The sequence below is a fragment of the Eleutherodactylus coqui genome, chromosome 13 (genome assembly GCF_035609145.1).
Source record: "Eleutherodactylus coqui strain aEleCoq1 chromosome 13, aEleCoq1.hap1, whole genome shotgun sequence".
NCBI classification, from domain to species: Eukaryota; Metazoa; Chordata; class Amphibia; order Anura; family Eleutherodactylidae; genus Eleutherodactylus; species Eleutherodactylus coqui.
Genome location: NC_089849.1, coordinates 41,776,405 through 41,797,613, shown reverse-complemented (window position 1 = coordinate 41,797,613; position 21,209 = coordinate 41,776,405). Strand labels below are relative to the sequence as shown.

Genomic DNA, 21,209 nt, shown 5'->3' with positions numbered 1-21,209 from the left:
ATTGATAAGTCTGGTAGGGGGTTTGAGTGAGATGGGGAAAGATAATCAATTCAAGTTAATAGGATTAAAGGGGTTGGCTCACACAGAAAACCATTGTCCATATGCCCATTAGGCCATGTGGATGTCATTGAGGGAGTCTCCCACTCAACACACCTCTCTGTAAACCAGGTCATTTGAATGGCCAACTTGTAACTCTACATTTTCCCTGTCACAGGTGTCAGGGTAGATAAACTGAATCTGCTGGGACAACCAGGCCACCATGAGGCAACCCCTTTAGTGTTTTAAGGGGTTTAACAAAATTGCAAGTTATCCCCTATCCACAGGATAGGATATAATTTGCAGATCAGTGGGGGTCTCACTGCTGAGATCCCTGCTGATCTCGAAAATCGGACTTCCATATCCCACTCTGCCTGTCACTGCGGGGGAGAAGGGACCCCCACAGTGATGTAACTGTGAATAGAGCACTGGCTGAGTATGTTCGGTCAGCACTCCATTCATTTTAATGGGGCTGACGAGAATAGCCAAGTTGCACCCACTCGGGTATCTCTGCAGTTCCATTGAAAGTGAAGGGAGCGTTAGCACGCTTCTGCGACCAGCACTCCATTTAGCCTCCTCCTCACTGCCAGGGAGGGGTTGCAGTAACCTATCAGTCAAGCGGGTGGGTGATTTGGAACCCCACGTTCTTGAGATCAGTTGGGGTCGCAGGAGTGAGACCCCCACCGATCAGCAAGTTATCCCTATACTGTGCAATTGTCGTGCAAAAGTCCTTTAACAGTAGGCTAAAATTTAGTTGTCCATAGTAATCAGTCATCATCAACCAGCAATCAGCCTCTTTTTTTAATTTTCTAATCTTCATTGGAGAAATTAAATGTGTGACCTGGTTGTAATTGGCTACAGCTCTACAGTACTTTCTGTCTGCACTGCTAGAGGCAGTTGCAGGGCTATGTTGGCTATTGAGCAATCGGGCATTGTCCAAAGGCCCAGAGCATTAGGAGGCCCCACAGTCCTCCACCTAAAAACTGCATAGGAGCTTCCTTTCAATAAAGTAAAAATATATTAAAAGATGTATTGTGGGAGTTAAGGGGTCAATAATCCTTAATATTCAAACCCCATGCAATTTGCATTTTGCCCGCCCAGTAGGAATTTAAGAGTCCATATGTTTCTTCTGGTTTTTAATCCGCCTACAGTTTACCCCAAACAGAGCTCCTTCTGCAAGAAAGGGACATTATAGTTTTGGACAAACTGAGAATTCTCTACTTCAAACCACTGTAGCTTTGCTTCTGTTAGTGCTACGTTTGGTGTCATTTTAGGGTCAATAATGTCATAATCACTGATAGAACCACAGCAAAAGCCATTAGAAGTGGGGTCGGAAATGCTGAATTTACAGCTGTCTTACCTGTGTGCAGATCAGGGAGGAAGGGGGTGGGGGGCAGTGAGGGACCAGGGACCAGCATGGAACATGATCTGACATTCTCCTGACTGTTCCAGGAAAGGGTTATGTGAACTTCTGTTCATATCATCACACACATCCCTTATCATTCAGAGAAACTATTTGCTCTCTGATTGTCACATAAGGGTGCCTACCCACTTGCGATTTTTTTTCCTGTGATGTTTTGCGTTTTTTCTCAAGAGCAATTAGTATAGAATGTGTTCTTGTCCATCTGGGGTTTTTTTCCGTTTCGTGGGGTTTTTTCATATAGGAACTGTCAGTTGCATATGTCTCCTTATTTTTCTCTTAATGCACCCATGATTGTCAATGGAGGGCTGCAAAAAACGCGCGAAAACGCCGCGTTTTTCACGCGCGAAAATCGGCAACGCAAGTGGGTAGGCGCCCTAAGATGGTCCTTTTTTTCCCACAAAAGGAGTGAAAAGATGAGCTCACTCCACTCAGTTCAACCTTGCAGATGCTGCAGTCATTGCTCATTGCGGCATGTAAGCATTTTTATGCCATGTCACTAAGAGGTTAAAAATGGACTTAAGGCGACTGAGTTTTGCGTCAAATATATTTACTTGAGACAAAAATTAAAAATCTACAGTAAAAGTGACATTTTCAGAAGGGTTTTCACCCAGGACCTTATGTTTATTCCATAGTAAAAATGTTGTATGGGGTTCCCTTTAAAGGGGTTGTCCAGTTGCAAACTATTGTTGTCCTATCCTTAGAATAGACCATCAATAGTAGATTGGTAGTTGTCTGCTACCCGAGACCCCCACCAATAAACTGTTCTCTGGGCCAGTGTGCTTGTGCACTGAGCTAATTTTTGCGAGAAGCAGACAGCTTAATTTTCTCAGCATTCACCAGGCTTGGTATTACATGCAAAGTTACCATTGAAATGAATGGGTGTAATACCAAGCCTGGCCACTGTCGAGAGAACGGAGCTGTCTGCTTCCTGCAGAAATCAGCTCAGTGCACGGCTCGGCAAACAGCTGATCAGCAGGGACCCCAGGCAGCAGATTGCCACTAATCTACTATTAATGACCTATCCTAAGGATAGACCATGAATAGTTTACAACTGAACAACCCCTTTAAATGAACCTTCTGCATTTAATTTTTGTTTTTTTATTAGCAGATGACCTAAACATTATTTCTCTTCCTACAGGCGTGCCTTAATTTCAATAACAGTGGCACCTGTGAGCTGCACTGTCCTCCTCTTACCATATATAACCCACTGACCTTCCAAACCGTAACCAATGTCAATGCAAGATATACTTTTGGAGCAACCTGTGTCGTCAAATGTCCTTGTAAGATGGCTTCATTGATTCTTATAACATATTTAGACATTTTGTTCAGTTATTTCTAAGTTATTTTGTTGTCCTATGACGCTGGGTGACCATTAGTGGTGGGCATTATGGAGTCCATAGGGTCTGTCGCTCAATCTTCCATAGTAAAAATTTGTATTGTGTATTGTTATACAAGGTAACATGAGAATACTGACTGATTTGGGGGTTCATGCACCATTGAACTGCTTGAGTACAAATCATTGGACGCTACAGCCTAACATATGACTTCATTTTTCTTACTTAGACAACTATTTGGCCACCGACGTCGGTTCCTGCACTCTTCTTTGCCCACAAGTAACTCAAGAGGTCGTAGTAGGAGATGTGCAGAAGTGTGAAAAATGTGACAAGTGCACTAAAGGTAATTGGTGCTTACTTCCAACATTCAGAATCATGCACAATGCTTTCTTATAGATTTCTGTCGCCTGCTATGAGTCCATACGGTACCTCCATGTGCTTCTGATTTTTAAAGGTTTCAGAATAGATATAGCACTGATTCTAGAGGAGAATTTGGTGTTCCACGGTGGCACCATATGGCAGAGCAAAGAGAAACTATGGGTCTATTATACTAGTACAGACCTGTAGGGATCCACGCACATGGTTTCATCTAGGCTCTACTCAAGTAAATATGGCTGACACAAGATATAGACTAGATTAGTATATTAAAAGAGATTATCTACTACAGCATCTTGGTCTTATATACTAGAAAATCACAGTAATGGGTGTTCAGTAGCTGAAGCCCTCGTTACTACTTTGAACGACATTGTGATTAAGCAATGATCCCTTTTGTCCAGCCTCCTCTTGAGTCATATTAAACCCCATTTTTAAAGTGCACCATGTTATCCGACTCTTTGTTCTCCTTCAGTTTGCTATGGACTCGGGATGGACATCTTGAAGACAACCCAAACCATTAATTCAAGCAATATCGAGCATTTTCGAGGATGCAAAAAAATAGTCGGGAACCTGGTATTCCTTTCTGAATCTTTACAGAGGTTGGTGGAGAGTTTTTTACAATACATAGCAGAACGTTTGATGGAGGGTCCCAAACTATGGAATGGCTATGTCTCATAGATATATAGTATGATGCATGTGGTGGAATAATGCGAAGGTACAAGCAGAAGCCCATACATCATAGGTAGTCTGTAAAATGCTTTACATTTGGATGGTATAACTTGGGTCACAGTGGGCAAGCTTCATTGTTTTAGATAGTTTAAGGCCAGAGGCACACAGCTGTGATGACACTTGGGCACACTTATCCGTGCGCTGTTTGATATGCATGGACAATGCACATTCATGGACATGCCATGAGGTTTTTCATGCAGACCATTGGTCTATGCAAACAATATTCCATGTGTATAGCCTCATAGGGTATAATGGGGCTGTGTGCTGTCCATGGAATTACATGGACAGCATATGGCCCAAACATTTGGCCATGTGCATCTCTGACCTAAGAATGCTTATACACATTAGACAGCTGTCAGTCATGTGCTCGCTTGACTGACAGCTGTCTCTCCCGACACCCCCCATAAACATGCACACTCGGCGGTGGTCTATCTCCAAAGAACAAAAGCATCTTTTCAGGGGGAGAGTTGGGAAGCTGCCATACACACATTAGATGAGCAGCCAGTCCCACCAAAACTGGTAGGTTCAGACGATCTATGTATAATGTATATGGCCATACTAAGTTCTTAGCTCCACTACAACATATCCACTGAAATGTAGCATCCATGGTGGCTCAACCATCTGGGCTTTGAATATGTCGTGGTCAATTTTGGAACAGAATAGTTGGGTAACAGCTTATGACAATGCAGTCCCTAAGCAATCCTATCCATAGATATAGTATACATTATATCTTAATCTTATTTTACTTTATAAGCGTATCTTAACTACTGTAATGACACAGGGACCTATTGTGCCCAACAATATGAGTTACATATAAGGCTATATATACTGTATGTTATGACTAAGGCTCTATTGGAGCCTCCATTGCAGATTCTATTGTTTTTAATAGAAAAATCAATGAACATCTTGTTGGAACCCGATTGACCTCATTGTAAGCCAATTGGGTTGGTCGGGCAACATTGGTCTCTGTCGTCGAATAAATTCGGCACGGCCTTGTGGCTCCACTGGAAGTCATTAGGGCATGACATGGGAATTGGAGTTTAGCAATGGCTGGGATACGTTTTCTGTACAGTCCCAGCTCTACTTTGGCTTGGATGAGGATTCCTGTCTAGAGAATTGACCTGTGCATGTTGGTACACCTGCCGGCCAGTGAATGCCTATTTCAATTGATGGAGAGCACTGACTTTTTACAGGGGATCAGATAACGCTACCCAGCTGACCATGGAGGACTTGGAGGTGTTTAAGACCCTTGAGGAAATTACAGGTACCTGATTTGAATATTTTTAGAGGATTTGTAGTAGATCTAGTGCCAAGTATCAATTATATGAATTGCACTAAGTATACAGAATATTACAGACCAGAAAAAAAAAAATTAGGTGTAAATACAGTAGCATTTTTATCCCCGTTAATTAAGACTTCATGCAACCCCTTACATTTGCTACTTGTATCTATGTCCAATGAAACCATGTTCCTCCATTTTATTTCTTTGTTCTGCAGGGTACATCTACATTGACACATGGCCTGATGCACTGAATAGTCTCCAAGTGTTTGAGAACTTGCGTGTAATTCGGGGAAGACTCTTACATAAGTAAGTACATTTCAATGAATACTGAACAATTGTACTATATGCTGTACTGAGGGTGTCCCAGGTTATGTTGGCACAGTCATCCTTATAAATAGCTTATATAAACTGCTACACTGCTCCCCCGAACACCCGAGCATTTTGGTACTCGCTCATCTCTATTTACCACTTCTTATATCGTACAATTCTCGTATTGCCTGTGTTCCCCCATGCCTCCCCCCCCCCCCCCCCTTGTACCTCCTCAACCACCCCCACCACGTTTGTTTCTAACTGGTTGTATATCACATGTAATTGTTGTACTGTCTGCGTTCTCCCGTGCTTGAAAGCGCTGCGGAATAAGCTGGTGCTATACAAATAAAGCTGATTATAATTTATTATTATTTTATATTCATTTGCAGTGGTGCATATTCACTGGTCATCCGCAATCTTTCCATCTCATCTCTTGGATTGCGGTCCTTGAAAGAAATCAGCAGCGGACTTGTTCTGATTGAGGGGAACTCTAATCTCTGCTTCTTGGACACTGTACCATGGTCAAAAATTTTGAGAAATTCAAGACAGACCATTCTGATGACTGGAAATAAACCACAAGCCACATGTGGTAAGTCGTGATATAGCCAAGTAGACCAGTCAACTAAAGTGGCCCGTGCTGTGGCTCACCGCCACATTCGTGTTCATTGTAGGAGAGTGTGACCGGACCTTGTGAAGGTCCCTCCCTCATCATTTATTAACATAGCACTTGTTGCATCTACATAGCTTCACACGTCCATGCGAATGGAGTCAACCAGAGCTACACAGTGTGGGACCTATGGTATTAAAGAAGTTGTCTGGTTACTGGAAATCCCACTTCAATAGGGCTGGCTGCATTAAAATAATAAAATGAAATATACATACCCTCCTCGGCCCTGGGTTACAGCGCTGCAGCCCCGCTGTGGTCCCGGTGATTCTTGTAACAGATGATGTCACTGGAAATCAGGTGATGCTGCAGCCAATCAGAGGCTGCAGTGTCACATTCCCGAACTTCTGGCATCATGGTGCTCAGGATATGAGCACCAATGCCATGAGAATGCGTGAAGACATCGCAGCTTCTGATTGACTACAGTAGTCGCCCGATTTCCTGTGAGATCATCTATTACAACAATCAGCTGTAACGCTGGATCCTGGTGGCTATGTAAGGGTAAGTATATGACAGTTTGTTACTTTAATGCAGCCAACCCTGCAAGCGAGGTTGTCTGGTAACTGGACAACCCCCCCTAAGTACCACCATATGTTATTAAAAGTTGCCTAGGTAATGATGTATTTTTCTTGTACTTTTCAGCAGCCGATGGAAATGCATGTTTTCATCTTTGTGCCAATGCGGAATGCTGGGGCAGTGAAGCGTCCCAGTGTATCCAGTGCGAGGGCCTGTTACGTGGGCTTGACTGTGTGGATTCTTGCAATGTTGAGGAGGGGTGAGTGCCACTGTTGAAGATCATGCTAAAATGGCATGTATATTAGTTTCCCTTATAATGTCAACTACTTGTCTTTGCAGGGAGCCAAGGGAAATGATCAATGGAAGCCAATGTATAGCATGTCACCCAGAGTGCATGCCACAGAATGCTTCTGCTACATGCTCTGGCCCGGTGAGTGCTTCTTATTCCATATATTCCATACATTTTACAATATGGCGCATACTCTTAGACATTATCAACTAAGACCTTCCTTTTCCTTGCAGCAAGCAGATCAGTGTCTGGAGTGTGCACATTACAAGGATGGAGCCATGTGCGTTAACCAGTGTCCAAGCGGGAAAAAAGTTGACTCCTTTGTGCCCATTTGGAAGTTTGCAGATAAAGATGGCTCCTGCCAGCTGTGCCCTGTTAACTGCTCCCATTCGTAAGTAAAGCGCGATCGGCGCATGGAGAATAATTCACTTGGATTTACAGTGTTATGTAATGCAGTGAAATATGTTGGTCACTATTGAAAACAATAGCGCTATATGTGACATGTCCCATTCATATACACCACGTGATATATCCATTTGGGGTAATGATCCTGGGCATGGTTACACTCCAAAGATCAGACATTTTCCCATGAATGCCCATCCAAGAGAACAGAAGAACAGCTGTATGCTTTCTGGCTCACAGATGGAGGTCACCAAGCAGGGGACCATCCCCTCTACAATGCACATATGCCTATCCGGGCACGTGGATGGGGTTTGTTGCAAAAGACAACATCAAGGGTTGGGGTTATCCATGGGCTTCTTCTATGGTATCCTAGAGATTAGTGCTACAATGAGAAGGACTTTCGTGGGAAAATAATTTAAACTGCAGTGAAAATGTTTGCCTTTGCATCTATTTGAGGCAGAAGAAAATCCAAGAAGGCGACACTTGAGTCGAAAACCTTAGAAACATTTCTCTTATCGGTAGTTAAACAAGTTGAGAAAACAAAGATAAAAGATTGGCAGCTTTTCCACAGCTTTATGTACTTAAAGGGATTGTAAGAAATTGGAAAATGGTCTGTTTAGTTTCCAGAAATAGTGCCACTGTGTGGGCTGTGCCTGGTATTGCAGCTCAGCCGTATTCTAATGAATGACATATTACTTGTCACTTAAAGGGGTTGTCCCATGAAAGATATTGGGGCTGATTTATTATGCCTTGGATGTCAGAGTTCTGCCATCCACAACTCGCAGTTTTGGTGCACTGCCCAAACTGAAACGTTTTTGACATTTATGACCATTTTTTTTTTAAGGGTGGGGCCCAGATTTAGGGGGCATGACCAAGCAAGGCCCATCATATTTATTATAGTGTATGCCAGAAACTAGGGTACATTATACAGAAAAACTATTACAGCTCAGAGCTAGTGTAGGATTTCAACTAGCACACAGAAATACTACCAGATGAAATAGATGTATTAAGAGGCTTGTAGTTCTTAAAACATTTGTCGCTCATAGCTGGGCTCAGGCTTTGTGAAATCATCTCATTAATTCTAGTTACATGCAGCTCATAATTAAACATTTTTTTGTATTTTTGCTTATGAAAAAAAATTATCCCTTGATATTCCAGGAATAATGTTAGAATAGCGCCACCTACTGTTTATATCCACGGATATTCTAGAACTATTGTTAGAATAGCGCCACCTGCTGTTTCTTTTCTGTGTCCTGTGAGGGACTAGCGTTTAGGATCGGTAGCAACCTGGGCATAAGCAGTCAGAGACAGTGACACATAGGATAAAGTCTTTAGTCCAGGCTTTGCCTGGGTTTATTTCCAAGCAAACAAAGCAAAATACAGGCCTTTACATCCGGCAAACATAAAGTAAATCCTGCTCGTCTGAGCACTTACTATACATGTAGCGTCCCTGTCTACGTACTGGTAAACAAATGACTCCTGCACACAGCCAGCCAGGACTCTCAGACCTGCAAAGGTCTCAGCTCTCCTCCTGGCCCTGTAGGCCCAGGCTTTATAAGGCCTGGTACCAGCCCCACCTGGTACGTGGGAGTGACCATCCCACCCTTCACTTTGGTCACTCCAGGAAAAGCCGGCCCGGATTATGTGGCTTGAAGCCACTTACATACTACAACGTGTTAGTGGCTTAATGCTACTAACACTATACTGCCGGCTTCCTCCACCGAGCCCAGGCTGCTCGGTGGCACGCATCTGCCCAAGCGCTCCCCAAGGCAGGATAGGAGAGCATCCTAGGCGACACATACCTGCCCTCCAGCACCTTGCCGGTCACCGTTTCACATACCCTTCCCCTCTGTTCGAGCCTGTGGGGTCGGACACCTTTCGCCGTCATGCAATGCGTCCTTGATAAGGCATCGGCATTGCCCTGTAGCTTTCCGGCCCTGTGCTCTACCGAAAAACTAAAATTTTGAAGGGTCAGGAACCATCTAGTGACTCTGGCATTTCTTTCTTTTGACTGTGACATCCAGGTTAAGGGGGAGTGGTCTGTGATCAGCCTGAAGTGCCGACCTAGCAGGTAGTATTTTAGGGATTCCAGAGCCCACTTGATGGCTAGGCACTCCCGCTCAACGATACTGTAATTTTTTTCCGGTGGCGTGAGCTTCCTGCTCAGATAAATTACGGGATGTTCCTCTCCCTCTACTTCTTGGGACAGAACTGCTCCCAGTCCCACATCGGACGCGTCTGTTTGGACAATAAATTACCTTTTAAAATTGGGTGTGACTAACACTGGACGTCTACAGAGGGCCCGTTTTAATTCTTGGGACGCCTTTTCTGCATCAGGGTTCCACTTGACCATGACTGACTTACTGTTCTTGGTCAAGTCTGTTAGGGGCGCTGCTATGCTAGCAAAGTTTTGTACGAACCGCCTATAGTACCCTACAATGCCTCAAAAGGCTCTCACCTGCTTTTTAGTTGTGGGTTGTGGCCAGTTCTGAACGGCTTCAACTTTATTGACCTGGGGTTTTATAATACCCCTACCTATTATATATCCCAGGTATCGTGCTTCTTCAAGACCCAGGGCGCACTTCTTTGGGTTTGCTGTGAGCCCTGGTTTTCTAAGGGAGTTCAGTACTGCCTGTACCTTGGGTAGATGGCTGTCCCAGTCTTCGCTAAAGATGATGATATCATCTAAATATGCTGACGCATATTGACGATGGGGTTTGAGTATGATATCCATCAATCTTTGGAAGGTTGCTGGGGCTCCATGCAAACCGAAGGGTAGGCAGATGTACTGAAACAACCCTTCTGGTGTGGCAAACGCAGTCTTTTCTTTCGCGCTGTCCGTAAGGGGAACCTGCCAGTAGCCTTTAGTAAGGTCGAGAGTGGAAAAGTACCTGGCATGACCCAGTCTCTCAATTAACTCGTCCACTCTCGGCATTGGGTATGCATCAAATTTTGACACATCATTTAGCTTCCGGAAGTCGTTACAGAAGCGCAGAGAGCCATCAGGTTTTGGTATCAGCACGATAGGGCTGGACCATTCGCTTTTCGACTCCTCAATTACTCCGAGGTCTAGCATTTTCTTGACCTCCTCTGAGATGGCTCGTCTGCGGGCTTCTGGAACCCTGTACGGTTTCAACTGAACCTTTACCCCTGGTTCAGTTATAATGTCGTGTTTTATGACACCAGTATGCCCTGGTATATCAGAGAACACATCTGAATTACGTTGTATAAATTCCCTCGACTCTTGTTGTTGGGATTTGGACAGGGACCCTGATACACACACCTCTGGGACCGCACCATGGGGGGTGCTCACTGCAGTCAGGGCTTCTCTGTCCTTCCATGGCTTAATTAGGTTTACATGGTACAACTGTTCTGGTTTCCGCCTACCTGGCTGGTATACCTTATAATTTACCTCTCCGACTTTCTCAATTATTTCATAGGGCCCTTGCCATTTTGCTAGGAATTTACTTTCTAGGGTGGGCACCAACACTAGTACCCGATCCCCAGGGTTGAAGGTTCTCACCTTGGCGGACCGGTTATATACCCGGCTTTGGGCTTCTTGAGCCTGCTGTAAATGTTCTCTAACAATGGGCATGACCGCCGCAATTCGATCTTGCATGAGGGAGATGTGTTCAATAACACTCCTGTAGGGGGTGGACTCGTGCTCCCAGGTCTCCTTAGCTACATCAAGGAGCCCTCGGGGATGTTTACCATACACTAATTCAAAGGGAGAGAACCCAGTGGAGGATTGTGGGACTTCACGGATTGAGAACATTAAATATGGCAGCAGACAGTCCCAGTCCTTCCCATCCTTATTGACTACCTTTTTTAGCATACTTTTTAGGGTCTTATTAAATCTCTCAACCAGACCATCCGTCTGTGGGTGGTACACCGACGTCCGTAAGTGCTTAATATTCAGCAGCTTACACAATTCCTTCATGACCTTTGACATAAAGGGGGTTCCTTGGTCCGTCAGGATCTCTTTTGGTATGCCCGTGCGGGAGAACATGTGAAGTAGTTCCTTTGCAATACCCTTGGATGACGTATTGCGTAAAGGAACGGCTTTGGGGTAACGGGTGGCATAGTCTACAACCACTAATCTATGTTGGTGACCCCGGGCAGACTTTACCAAGGGCGCAACTAGGTCCATAGCGATCCGCTCAAACGGCACCTCTATGATGGGCAAGGGCACTAAGGGGCTCCGGTAATGGGGCATAGGAGCTGTTATCTGACACTCCGGGCACGACTCACAGTAATGTTTTACATCACCATGTACCCCCGGCCAGAAAAAACGCTGAAGGATGCGTTCCTTAGTCTTTTCGCTCCCGAGATGACCTCCCAGCACATGCTTGTGCGCCAGGTCTAAGACCATCCTACGATAGGCCTGAGGTACCACCAGCTGTTCCACAACCTCTCCACGGACCTTGTCAACCTGATACAACAATTCTTGGTTGACTACAAGGTGTGGAAGCACAGTATCAGCCCCTGGGAATTGAGGCTCCCTATTTATCACTTTAACATTTTCCCTAGCTTTTACTAAGGTGGGGTCTCGGAGCTGCTCAGTTCCGAAATTGGCACGTGAGACCTCTAAGTCAGGCATAGCAACTACTTCATCCTGTACCTCCGTCTCACCCGCCAATACTGTTAAGGGAAAGTTATCCCCATTCTCTTGGGTCACCCCTACTGCTGGAACCGTACCCTCAGGGTCAAACGGTTCTGGACACACATCATACACATTTGCATTATCATGAACCTTATTTGCAGACGACCCTCGGTGTCGCCACAAGTCCCAAAATAGGGGAAAGTCTCTCCCGAGGATCACGGTGTGCATTAAGGATTTTACGACGCCCACCTCATGGGTGGCAAGTCCACACGGAGTATCAAGTCGTACAAGGGCAATAGGATACTCCTTGGTGTCCCCATGCACACAAACAACCCCCATGCGACGGCTGGTGAAGGTTGTGGGATCGACCAGGCTGGAGTGCACCAGCGTAACCAAGCTCCCTGAGTCCAGCAGAGCTGTCACCGCAAAGTCATTCACTTTTAGGTGACATAATGGTCGATCAGTCTCTGACGCAGTCTCTGCAGAACACACTGGCCGTGCAAACATCGACCTCCGCCGGGCAGAGTCACAGTCCATTGGTTCCACGGTAAGTGGACAGTTGGCAGCAAGATGCCCGAACTCATGACAGCGCCAACATCGTATGGAGGCCCGGTCTCCTTGGGGTTCTACCCGGGACCCGAATGTCCATTTGGGGCTCCTCCTCTGCCCCAAACGATCCCCCTCTGAGCCGCCTCCCCTTGGGACACTTTTGACACCCCTTACATATGGAACAGTCTTACCAGGGGCTCCAGCCGACTTGCTGTTCCCGGGGTTGGAACGTCCAGGAGGCACGGCTTGCAGTAAGTCCTCCGTGGCTTTATACCTCTCGACGAGGCTCACGAGTTGGTCCACGTCCTGGGGACCTCCTTGTCCCACCCAGTGCTGGATTGCGGGGGGCAACGAGTGTATAAACTTATCCAGAACCACTTTCTGTACGATCTCTGCCGGGGACGACTCCTCCGGCTGCAGCCACTTTCTCACCAGGTGGAACAGGTCGTACATCTGGGAGCGAGCTGGTAGGTCGTCCGTGAAAGTCCAGGCGTGTACGCGTCGGGCCCGCACATGGGTGTCCACGCCCAAGCGTGCCAGGATCTCACCTTTGAGCTTATTATAGTCCTTGGCATCCTGCTCACCGAGGTCAAAGTAGGCCTTTTGGGGTTCTCCCGTCAGGAAAGGCGCTACTACCTCAGCCCACTGAGGCGCCGGTAACTTCTCCCTCTCGGCCACTCTCTCAAAGACTGCGAGATAGGCCTCGATGTCATCGGTGGCCGTCATCATTTGTAAGGCCGTCTGTACCGCGGTACGGGTGGTGGGGAGCGAACCAGACGACCTCTGCACACTTTGCGCCAGGAGAGCATTAGTCTCGGCCTGAGCTCTCATGGCCTCCTCATGGATCTTTTGCTGGGTCGCCGCCACTTGTTGCTGCTGGGCCAACGCTTGCTGTTGCTGCACGTTCATTTGTACCAGCTGCTTTATCAGTTCCTCCATCTTGGCAGTATCTGATGGCTGTGCCGTTGCAGCTTTCACCCAGGACATGGGGGTTACAGCACTCTCCAGTCAATCTCTCTTGGGCGGTTGCCCTTAGCAACGGTTCTCCAGCTGCTGCAGCAAAATGTCCATTAATTGGTGTATGTCTCTTTAAGACCGCTGCCCGCATCCAAACACCATATGTGAGGGACTAGCGTTTAGGATCGGTAGCAACCTGGGCATAAGCAGTCAGAGACAGTGACACATAGGATAAAGTCTTTAGTCCAGGCTTTGCCTGGGTTTATTTCCAAGCAAACAAAGCAAAATACAGGCCTTTACATCCGGAAAACATAAAGTAAATCCTGCTCGTCTGAGCACTTACTATACATGTAGCATCCCTGTCTACGTACTGGTAAACAAATGGCTCCTGCACACAGCCAGCCAGGACTCTCAGACCTGCAAAGGTCTCAGCTCTCCGCCTGGCCCTGTAGGCCCAGGCTTTATAAGGCCTGGTACCAGCCCCACCTGGTACGTGGGAGTGACCATCCCACCCTTCACTTTGGTCACTCCAGGAAAAGCCGGCCCGGATTATGTGGCTTGGAGCCACTTACATACTACAACGTGTTAGTGGCTTAATGCTACTAACACTATACTGCCGGCTTCCTCCACCGAGCCCAGGCTGCTCGGTGGCACGCATCTGCCCAAGCGCTCCCCAAGGCAGCATAGGAGAGCATCCTAGGCGACACATACCTGCCCTCCAGCACCTTGCCGGTCACCGTCTCACAGTCCACATCAGTAATTGTTCCACCTGCTCAGTCTTGCTTCTGTCTCTGCTCCACTATGTATATGGAGGAATCCCGAGGGTGGTGAGCTGCGGCCTCTGAAGTTGCTGCATCTTCTCTGAAATCAGAAGAGTTACTGAGCAAGTGAGAAGAGACTGAAGCAAAGTTACTGCAGAGAAGCAATACTGAGCATGTGCAACCACCTTAGAACATTTACTGTGCTAGACTGGACGCAGAAAGGCTCTTCAATAGAAACTGCAGGTGGTGCTATTCTGGAATATCTGGGGATAGAAACAGTAGATGGCGCTATTCTGACATTGGTCTTGCAATAGTTGGGGATATAAACAATAGGTAACATTCTGACATCTCAAGGTCATCCAAACCGGTATGGACAGTGATGGAGAATCATGTGAAGGTGTCTGCTTACTTTCACATTACACAAAAATCATCCGAACCTTCCCGAACTTCCCTGACAGATGATGTCAGGGAGAAGAAGGATCAGACACGTTGAATTTTAACTCCTGATCCTTTTGTTCTTCATAGAGATAACATGAACATTCGGGCAAACTGAGCACCCATATGTATCGGGGAAGTCAGGAGAAATAGGTGTTGACCAAATGAGTGTCCCAGTTTCGTTATGTCTTTCCCACAGTCTCTGTTAAAGCCTCACTATTTATATTTTGTTACAGGTGCGATAAATTAGATGAGAAGGGGTGTCCCATCATTGTGAATAACAGGTAAGGGCCTACATAGTGTATGATTTCACAGTATTTCCTTGGATCGCCGTTACTCTCTTATCCTGTATTACTTTCCTACACAGTCAGACCTACATGATCGTGGCGGTGGTAGGCAGCGTCTTACTCCTGCTGACGGCTGCCGTCCTCGTTGTGTTGTACATCAGGCGAAGGAATGAACTGAAGAAGAAACATACCTTGAAGCGTATACTTCAAGAACATGAGGTGCGAGGGTTAGATGTGTTCTAGGATGATATAGATACAGTATGTCGTTTTCTCACTCCTGTTACCTCTCATCTAGCTGGTGGAACCTTTGACACCCAGCGGAGCAATGCCTAACCAGGCGCAGATGAGGATCCTCAAGGAAACAGAGTTGAAGAAGATGAAAATTTTGGGATCTGGTGCATTTGGCACTGTATATAAGGTGAGAGATACTGATTCCCATAGAAGAACATCTCCAGCTTGTTCTAGGAGCACGGATCTGAATCTCAAATTACAAATGTTTCAGGGCATATGGATCCCAGATGGTGAGAATGTAAAAATCCAGGTGGCAATCAAGGTATTGCGAGAGAACACATCTCCAAAAGCAAACAAGGAAATCCTGGATGTGAGTACTGTGAAATGATATATTTGACAAGCGGCATTTTGAATGATCTATTACAACAAAGTATTTCCAGTGAAAAACTAAAGCAGATATCTTAAGAAAGAATTATGCAGGCTTAAGCCATTGATGGTCTGTCCTCAGGATAGGCCAGTGTTTCCCAAACTTTTCAGCCTTGAGTCACCCCTGGAAATTTTTTTTTTACCACGGCGCACCGCTGTCAGAAAGGGGGTGCGATCACGGGGCTCAGTCTCTGCAAGGGTTACATTTGAGCACATCCCTGCGAGTACTCTGAACCATGGGCAAACGTATAGGGAGTGTGGTCGCACATGGGCCCAGGAGCCCTAGGGGGGTCCATAAAGTCTCTCTTCCCCATATTGTAAACCAGTACTATCAATGAAGCTTTATAGTTGGGGGCCCAGTTCCAGATTTTGCACTGGGGCCCAGCAGCTTCAAGTTATGTTTCTGCTCTGTACACTGTATTTTTTTTATAGCTGCTGTTCTGCATGCTACAGGCTCGCCTCATTGACTGAATGGGAGAAATCTGTGATATTCAGAATGACCGCTATAAAAAAATACTGCGTTCTGAGTACTTATAGCATTGTACTCAGATGTTAACAGTAATTTCGCTTCAGAATCCCGCTAATCATAACAAAGCCATTGAAATCAATGGTTTCATTTCATCATGGCTGCAAAAATGACGAAAACTCGCCCATGTGCTTAAGCCCTAAGGGCTCCTCCGCACGGGCAATTTTGCACACTTCTTCGTGCTTGCAAAATTGAACACTCAAACTGGGGACTTTAGAATCCATTGATTTCAAAGGGTTCCCTCACATTTAGCGTTTTTGCGCTTGAATTTCCGTCGGGCGAAAAAATGCGTGACATGCTCTATTTTTGTGTACATTTGATAACACCGGAGACTAATTAGGCTGTTGAGCTGGTTCAAATGTGAACAGGCCCCGCTGCACAAAAGAAGACAGTAAAATGTGCAGGAACATGCACGAAAGCACATAAAGGCGCTCCATTCAGAGCGCAATCATGTTATCCTATCTCCAGCTTATATACACATACGCTCGTGTTCAGGAGCCCTAAGCCAAGTTGATCAAATTTTAAGAAATCTCATTCACACTCTAGAAAAAATCTGCAGGGAAAGCTGACCTGAGGTGTGGATTTTAAATCCACAGGGTTCAAATTCAAAGTGTTGGTTTAATCCACGGCACTGGCATAACTATGGGGGATGCAGGGGATGAAGTTGCACCCGGGCTCAGGAGCCTTAGAGGTCCCATAAGGCCTCTCTTCTCCATATAGGGAGCCCAGTACTATGAATAAAGCATTATAGTTGGGGGCCCTGTTACTGGTTTTGTATTGGGGCCCATGAGCTTCAAGTTACAGCTCTGTGTTAAGGGGTTAACAGAAGTTGGGGGCCCCAAGATATACTTTTGCACCCGGGCCTATGAGCCTTTAATTACCCCTCTGATCCACGGGAAATCCACATCAAAATCCATGGCAAATCTGCATGTTTGCCACGGATTCATTGCATATTTTCTGCTGAAGACATTAGATCCTGTGTGGATGTGCCCTAAGAATGCCTTCACACGAGCCGGTAGATCCTGCACCAAAATCTGTATGTCAAACATGTTGATTTTGATGTAGATTTGTGGTGAAATCTTGTTTATTTGACATGCCATTTTTGACATGCTGACTTTGGTGCGAATAGCTTCCATGCAGAATATGTTGGCTTGTGTGATGGGTTATCAATAGCAGATTGGTGGAGATGCGTCGTTTGGGATCCCCGATGATCAGCTGATCCTCCGGCCCACTTTCAATTGAAGATGTAAAATTTGCTGTGGGTCCGCATTAAAATCCACATCATACCGTACACATTCCCATTCACTGACAAAAAGCAGAGATCATGAAATGTATATTAGCAAGAGTCTGAAAATATATTAAAAAGTTACAAAACTCTGTTTATGATAATGTATAGAAAACAGGTAACAAATCCAAATCTGCTACATCTGTACAAGCACATACAACATAGCAATATATAACTCATTAAGAGACATTGCTCTTTTGCTTGATCCAGGAGGCGTATGTGATGGCTGGGGTGGCGAGCCCTTATGTATGCCGCTTGCTGGGGATCTGTTTGACCACCACAGTACAACTGGTAACTCAGCTCATGCCATATGGCTGTTTATTGGAATATGTACGAGAAAATAAGGATCATATTCACTCCAGGGATCTTCTTAACTGGTGTGTCCAAATTGCCAAGGTATGCTATAAAAAAGCTATGTTATTGCCTATATGCTGTAAGTTGAATATGCCTGGGTCACATGTCATGGTCTTCATCTCAAATATGACAGGTAATGCCCGTTTCAGTAATGACAAACAATTACACAAATGTGCCATTAACCATTAATGTTTGTTAATCCCAGGGGATGACGTATCTAGAAGACATCCGCTTAGTGCATAGGGATCTGGCTGCAAGGAATGTTCTGGTGAGAAACCCAACGCATGTAAAAATCACTGACTTTGGACTTGCAAGATTGCTGGATGTGGATGAAACGGAGTATCATGCCGATGGAGGAAAGGTAAGAAGCCATGATATGTAACATCTTCACGGAACATGTTCTGAGGACTGCGCTTTGGTTGACCATACATATTAGATACAACTTCAGCTACCCAATCCTTTTATTCTCGGGAGATAAGCTGCTGCCAAAAGGTATCTGGCACCAACTTTCTCCCGTTACTTCACATTCAAACTTGGCCAAGCTGAGCGTGCATGAGTATGGGCAGATTGGGAGAGATAGCGGTTGGCCAATTGTGCATTCAGGCAATGGCTGTCTCGTATATGGGTAGCTTTAGAGTACAGACATCACATACAAACTCTACAGGCTACACTCTCAAAGAATAGTATATGGCTTATAACATACCAAAGAAATGAGGCATCACAAAGGACTTTGTGGACACTTTCCATGGACAAGAGTGGCGCCATTTCTGGAAGAACGCCTCTAATCTTCAGTATTCTGTGCACAAACTATTGACCTTCTTTTGATTGTTCACCATATTTTAATGTTTTCCATGCTTAAAACTAGCATTATTCTCTAGCGTTTCTGTTCTTTAGGTTCCCATTAAATGGATGGCTTTGGAATCCATTCTTCATCGAAAGTTCACCCATCAGAGTGATGTATGGAGTTATGGTGAGCAGAGTCATCTCAAACAATATTCAGGAACATTACATGTAAGGTTACTAGTGTAGCATTAACATCTGGCTACTTTACATCATAGGGGTCACTGTGTGGGAGTTGATGACTTTTGGGGCTAAACCTTATGATGGCATCCCAGCTCGAGAAATTCCAGATCTACTGGAGAAAGGGGAAAGACTTCCTCAGCCTCCTGTGTGCACCATAGATGTGTATATGATCATGGTGAAGTGTAAGTAATGGCGGTCTGCAATCTCTTCATTCGCAAAACTCACATTATTACAGGCCTATTCTGACATCCTGTGTTTTGGTCACCAGGCTGGATGATAGACTCGGAGTGCCGACCAAAGTTTCGGGAGCTAGTCACTGAATTCTCCCGCATGGCTCGAGATCCAAGTCGCTTTGTGGTCATTGAGGTATACACATAGGAATATGGTTAGAATGATATGCCTGTATCACCCAGAGTCCTTTAATATAAACTGACTTTCAGGATGAAGAGCTCATGGCCCAATCCAGCCCTTTGACTACTCAGTTCTACAGTGATTTGTTGCAAGAAGCAGCAATAGATGATTTGGTGGATGCTGAAGAGTATCTGGTTCCTCACCAGGGATTTTTTGGATGTGATGAGTCAACAGTGGAACATCGTAGTAGAATATCATCTACGCAGGTATGAGGCTACTTCCCTTGCACTATCCTTCCAAAAGTAATCACCTGAGCAAGAATCAAAAGTAGTATTTATTTATATATGTTAATACTTAGTGGAGCTCATTTGGTCCTAATGACATCAGATACTCTCCACTTCATACTTTCTACTAACGTGTGATATACTTCAGCTGGTACTTCCCCCCATTCATCCTGCAAATGTCTGGCGAGTTCTCTCAAAGAGGATGGACGTTGTTCATATTTCCTGACTTGACGTTCCAGTTTGACCCAATGTTCAGTAGGGTTCAGGTCGGGATCTGTGCAGGCCAGTCCAATCATGAAACATCCATACCCTCAAGCCAATGTAAAATGAGTTTGTTTTGTGACTAGCAGCGTGGTCTTGTTGAAAGTATTGCTGACCATTCCCAGAGTATTGCCACATTGACGTTAGTAAAATATCTGATGTCATTAGGTCCATAGGAGGCCCCAGTAAGGGCCCTTTTACATGGGCCGATAAATCTTTCAGTGTAAATGAATGCCCCGATTGAACAACGAATGAGAATTCATGCATTCAGAAAACTGAACGATGGATCGGTCCATTTAAACAGGCAGTCATTCATTTATGAATGACTGCCTGTTTATTATAAATTGAAGCAAGTAAGCAGGTCGGAACGATCCTCGGCCCACTGTGCCTCCATTCACTGGGCGATGCTCATTCCCGTGTAATCTGCGCCCAACAGATCATCCAGTGTAAAAAGGCCCTAAGTATTATTATATGTAAATACTACTTTTGGTTCTTGCTCAGGTGTCCAATTACTTTTAGTAGGATAGTGTAGTACAGAAAGTGATGCACTTGTTAAACATGAGGTTCTTCATTGGACTTTCCAACCTTTTCTCACCAGAGTCAAGCCGAGACACAGATAGACCAGATCTTAATGGATGACACCAGCCACGTGGAACCACTTTTGTCTCGAACTTTATCTCACAAGTCAGATGCCAGTGCGTCTGATGATATAAGTGAAGGAGACTACGTGTTTGACCCACCACACCCCAAGGAAAGCAGTCTTAAGCGCAGGTATTGTGACGACCCCACATTGCTCGGAGGAAAGGACACAGTGGACGGAAGGGGAGTGGAGATGGATGGCTCCATCTCACCAGGATCTCCTTCATACCCTCCGGGATCTCCTGTATATTCGCCTACATACTCTCCAGGATCTCCTGTGTATTCGCCTACATACTCTCCAGGATCTCCTGCATATTCTTCAGCATACCCTCCAGGTACTAGAAATAAAGTAGCTACAGAAAGAGGACAGGAACTTTCAGGGCCATTGCTAACTCTAATAATGTTCAAGTCTCTACTTCAGACTTATAAAAGCACTAAATGGAGCCAACCACTTGCCATTACGGTCTATTTCTTATGGGTTGATCACAATAATTAGATCTTATTGAAGTTTCATGCTGTGTGTATTTTGAGTCAGTAAAGATGGGCAGTGGGCCCCCAAAATCATTTGCCCCTGTGGGCCCAAGGAACCCCAGTATACAGTAGATGCATACACTGATGGGCATTAAACTATTTATTGGAAACAAGGTAACCAGAAAGCGCAATTCTGGCTTTTTGTATTTTCCTTCTACCGACATTCACCATGTAGGAGAAATAATACGCTAATTTCATAGATTAGAATTTTACAGTTGTGGGAATACCAAATATGTTTATGTTTTCTTCTTGTTTTAATATTTTTATAATAAATACAGGGAAATGTTTTTTTAAACAACATTTATTATCCTTTATTTTTTACAATAAAAAACCTTTTCATGTACTTC

At 45.1% G+C, this 21,209-nt stretch overlaps 1 protein-coding gene across 2 annotated transcripts in view; it reads left to right on the top strand.

Annotated features, from left to right (window-relative positions):
- Positions 1–21,209, top strand: part of ERBB2 (erb-b2 receptor tyrosine kinase 2) — a 79,418-nt gene that overhangs the window by 52,504 nt on the left and 5,705 nt on the right. The window contains exons 7-26 of one of the 2 annotated variants that reach the window (XM_066586773.1): positions 2,598–2,739; positions 3,023–3,136; positions 3,641–3,767; positions 5,091–5,161; positions 5,395–5,485; positions 5,878–6,077; positions 6,798–6,927; positions 7,008–7,098; positions 7,191–7,348; positions 14,901–14,948; positions 15,032–15,170; positions 15,247–15,369; positions 15,454–15,552; positions 17,630–17,815; positions 17,979–18,134; positions 18,668–18,743; positions 18,832–18,978; positions 19,065–19,162; positions 19,237–19,413; positions 20,291–20,666. In XM_066586773.1, coding sequence (XP_066442870.1) covers positions 2,598–2,739; positions 3,023–3,136; positions 3,641–3,767; positions 5,091–5,161; positions 5,395–5,485; positions 5,878–6,077; positions 6,798–6,927; positions 7,008–7,098; positions 7,191–7,348; positions 14,901–14,948; positions 15,032–15,170; positions 15,247–15,369; positions 15,454–15,552; positions 17,630–17,815; positions 17,979–18,134; positions 18,668–18,743; positions 18,832–18,978; positions 19,065–19,162; positions 19,237–19,413; positions 20,291–20,666 — 2,749 coding nt within the window. Of the gene's footprint in view, positions 1–2,597; positions 2,740–3,022; positions 3,137–3,640; positions 3,768–5,090; positions 5,162–5,394; positions 5,486–5,877; positions 6,078–6,794; positions 6,928–7,007; positions 7,099–7,190; positions 7,349–14,900; positions 14,949–15,031; positions 15,171–15,246; positions 15,370–15,453; positions 15,553–17,629; positions 17,816–17,978; positions 18,135–18,667; positions 18,744–18,831; positions 18,979–19,064; positions 19,163–19,236; positions 19,414–20,290; positions 20,667–21,209 lie in introns of both variants that reach the window. The other variant, XM_066586772.1, reaches the window with a different exon arrangement.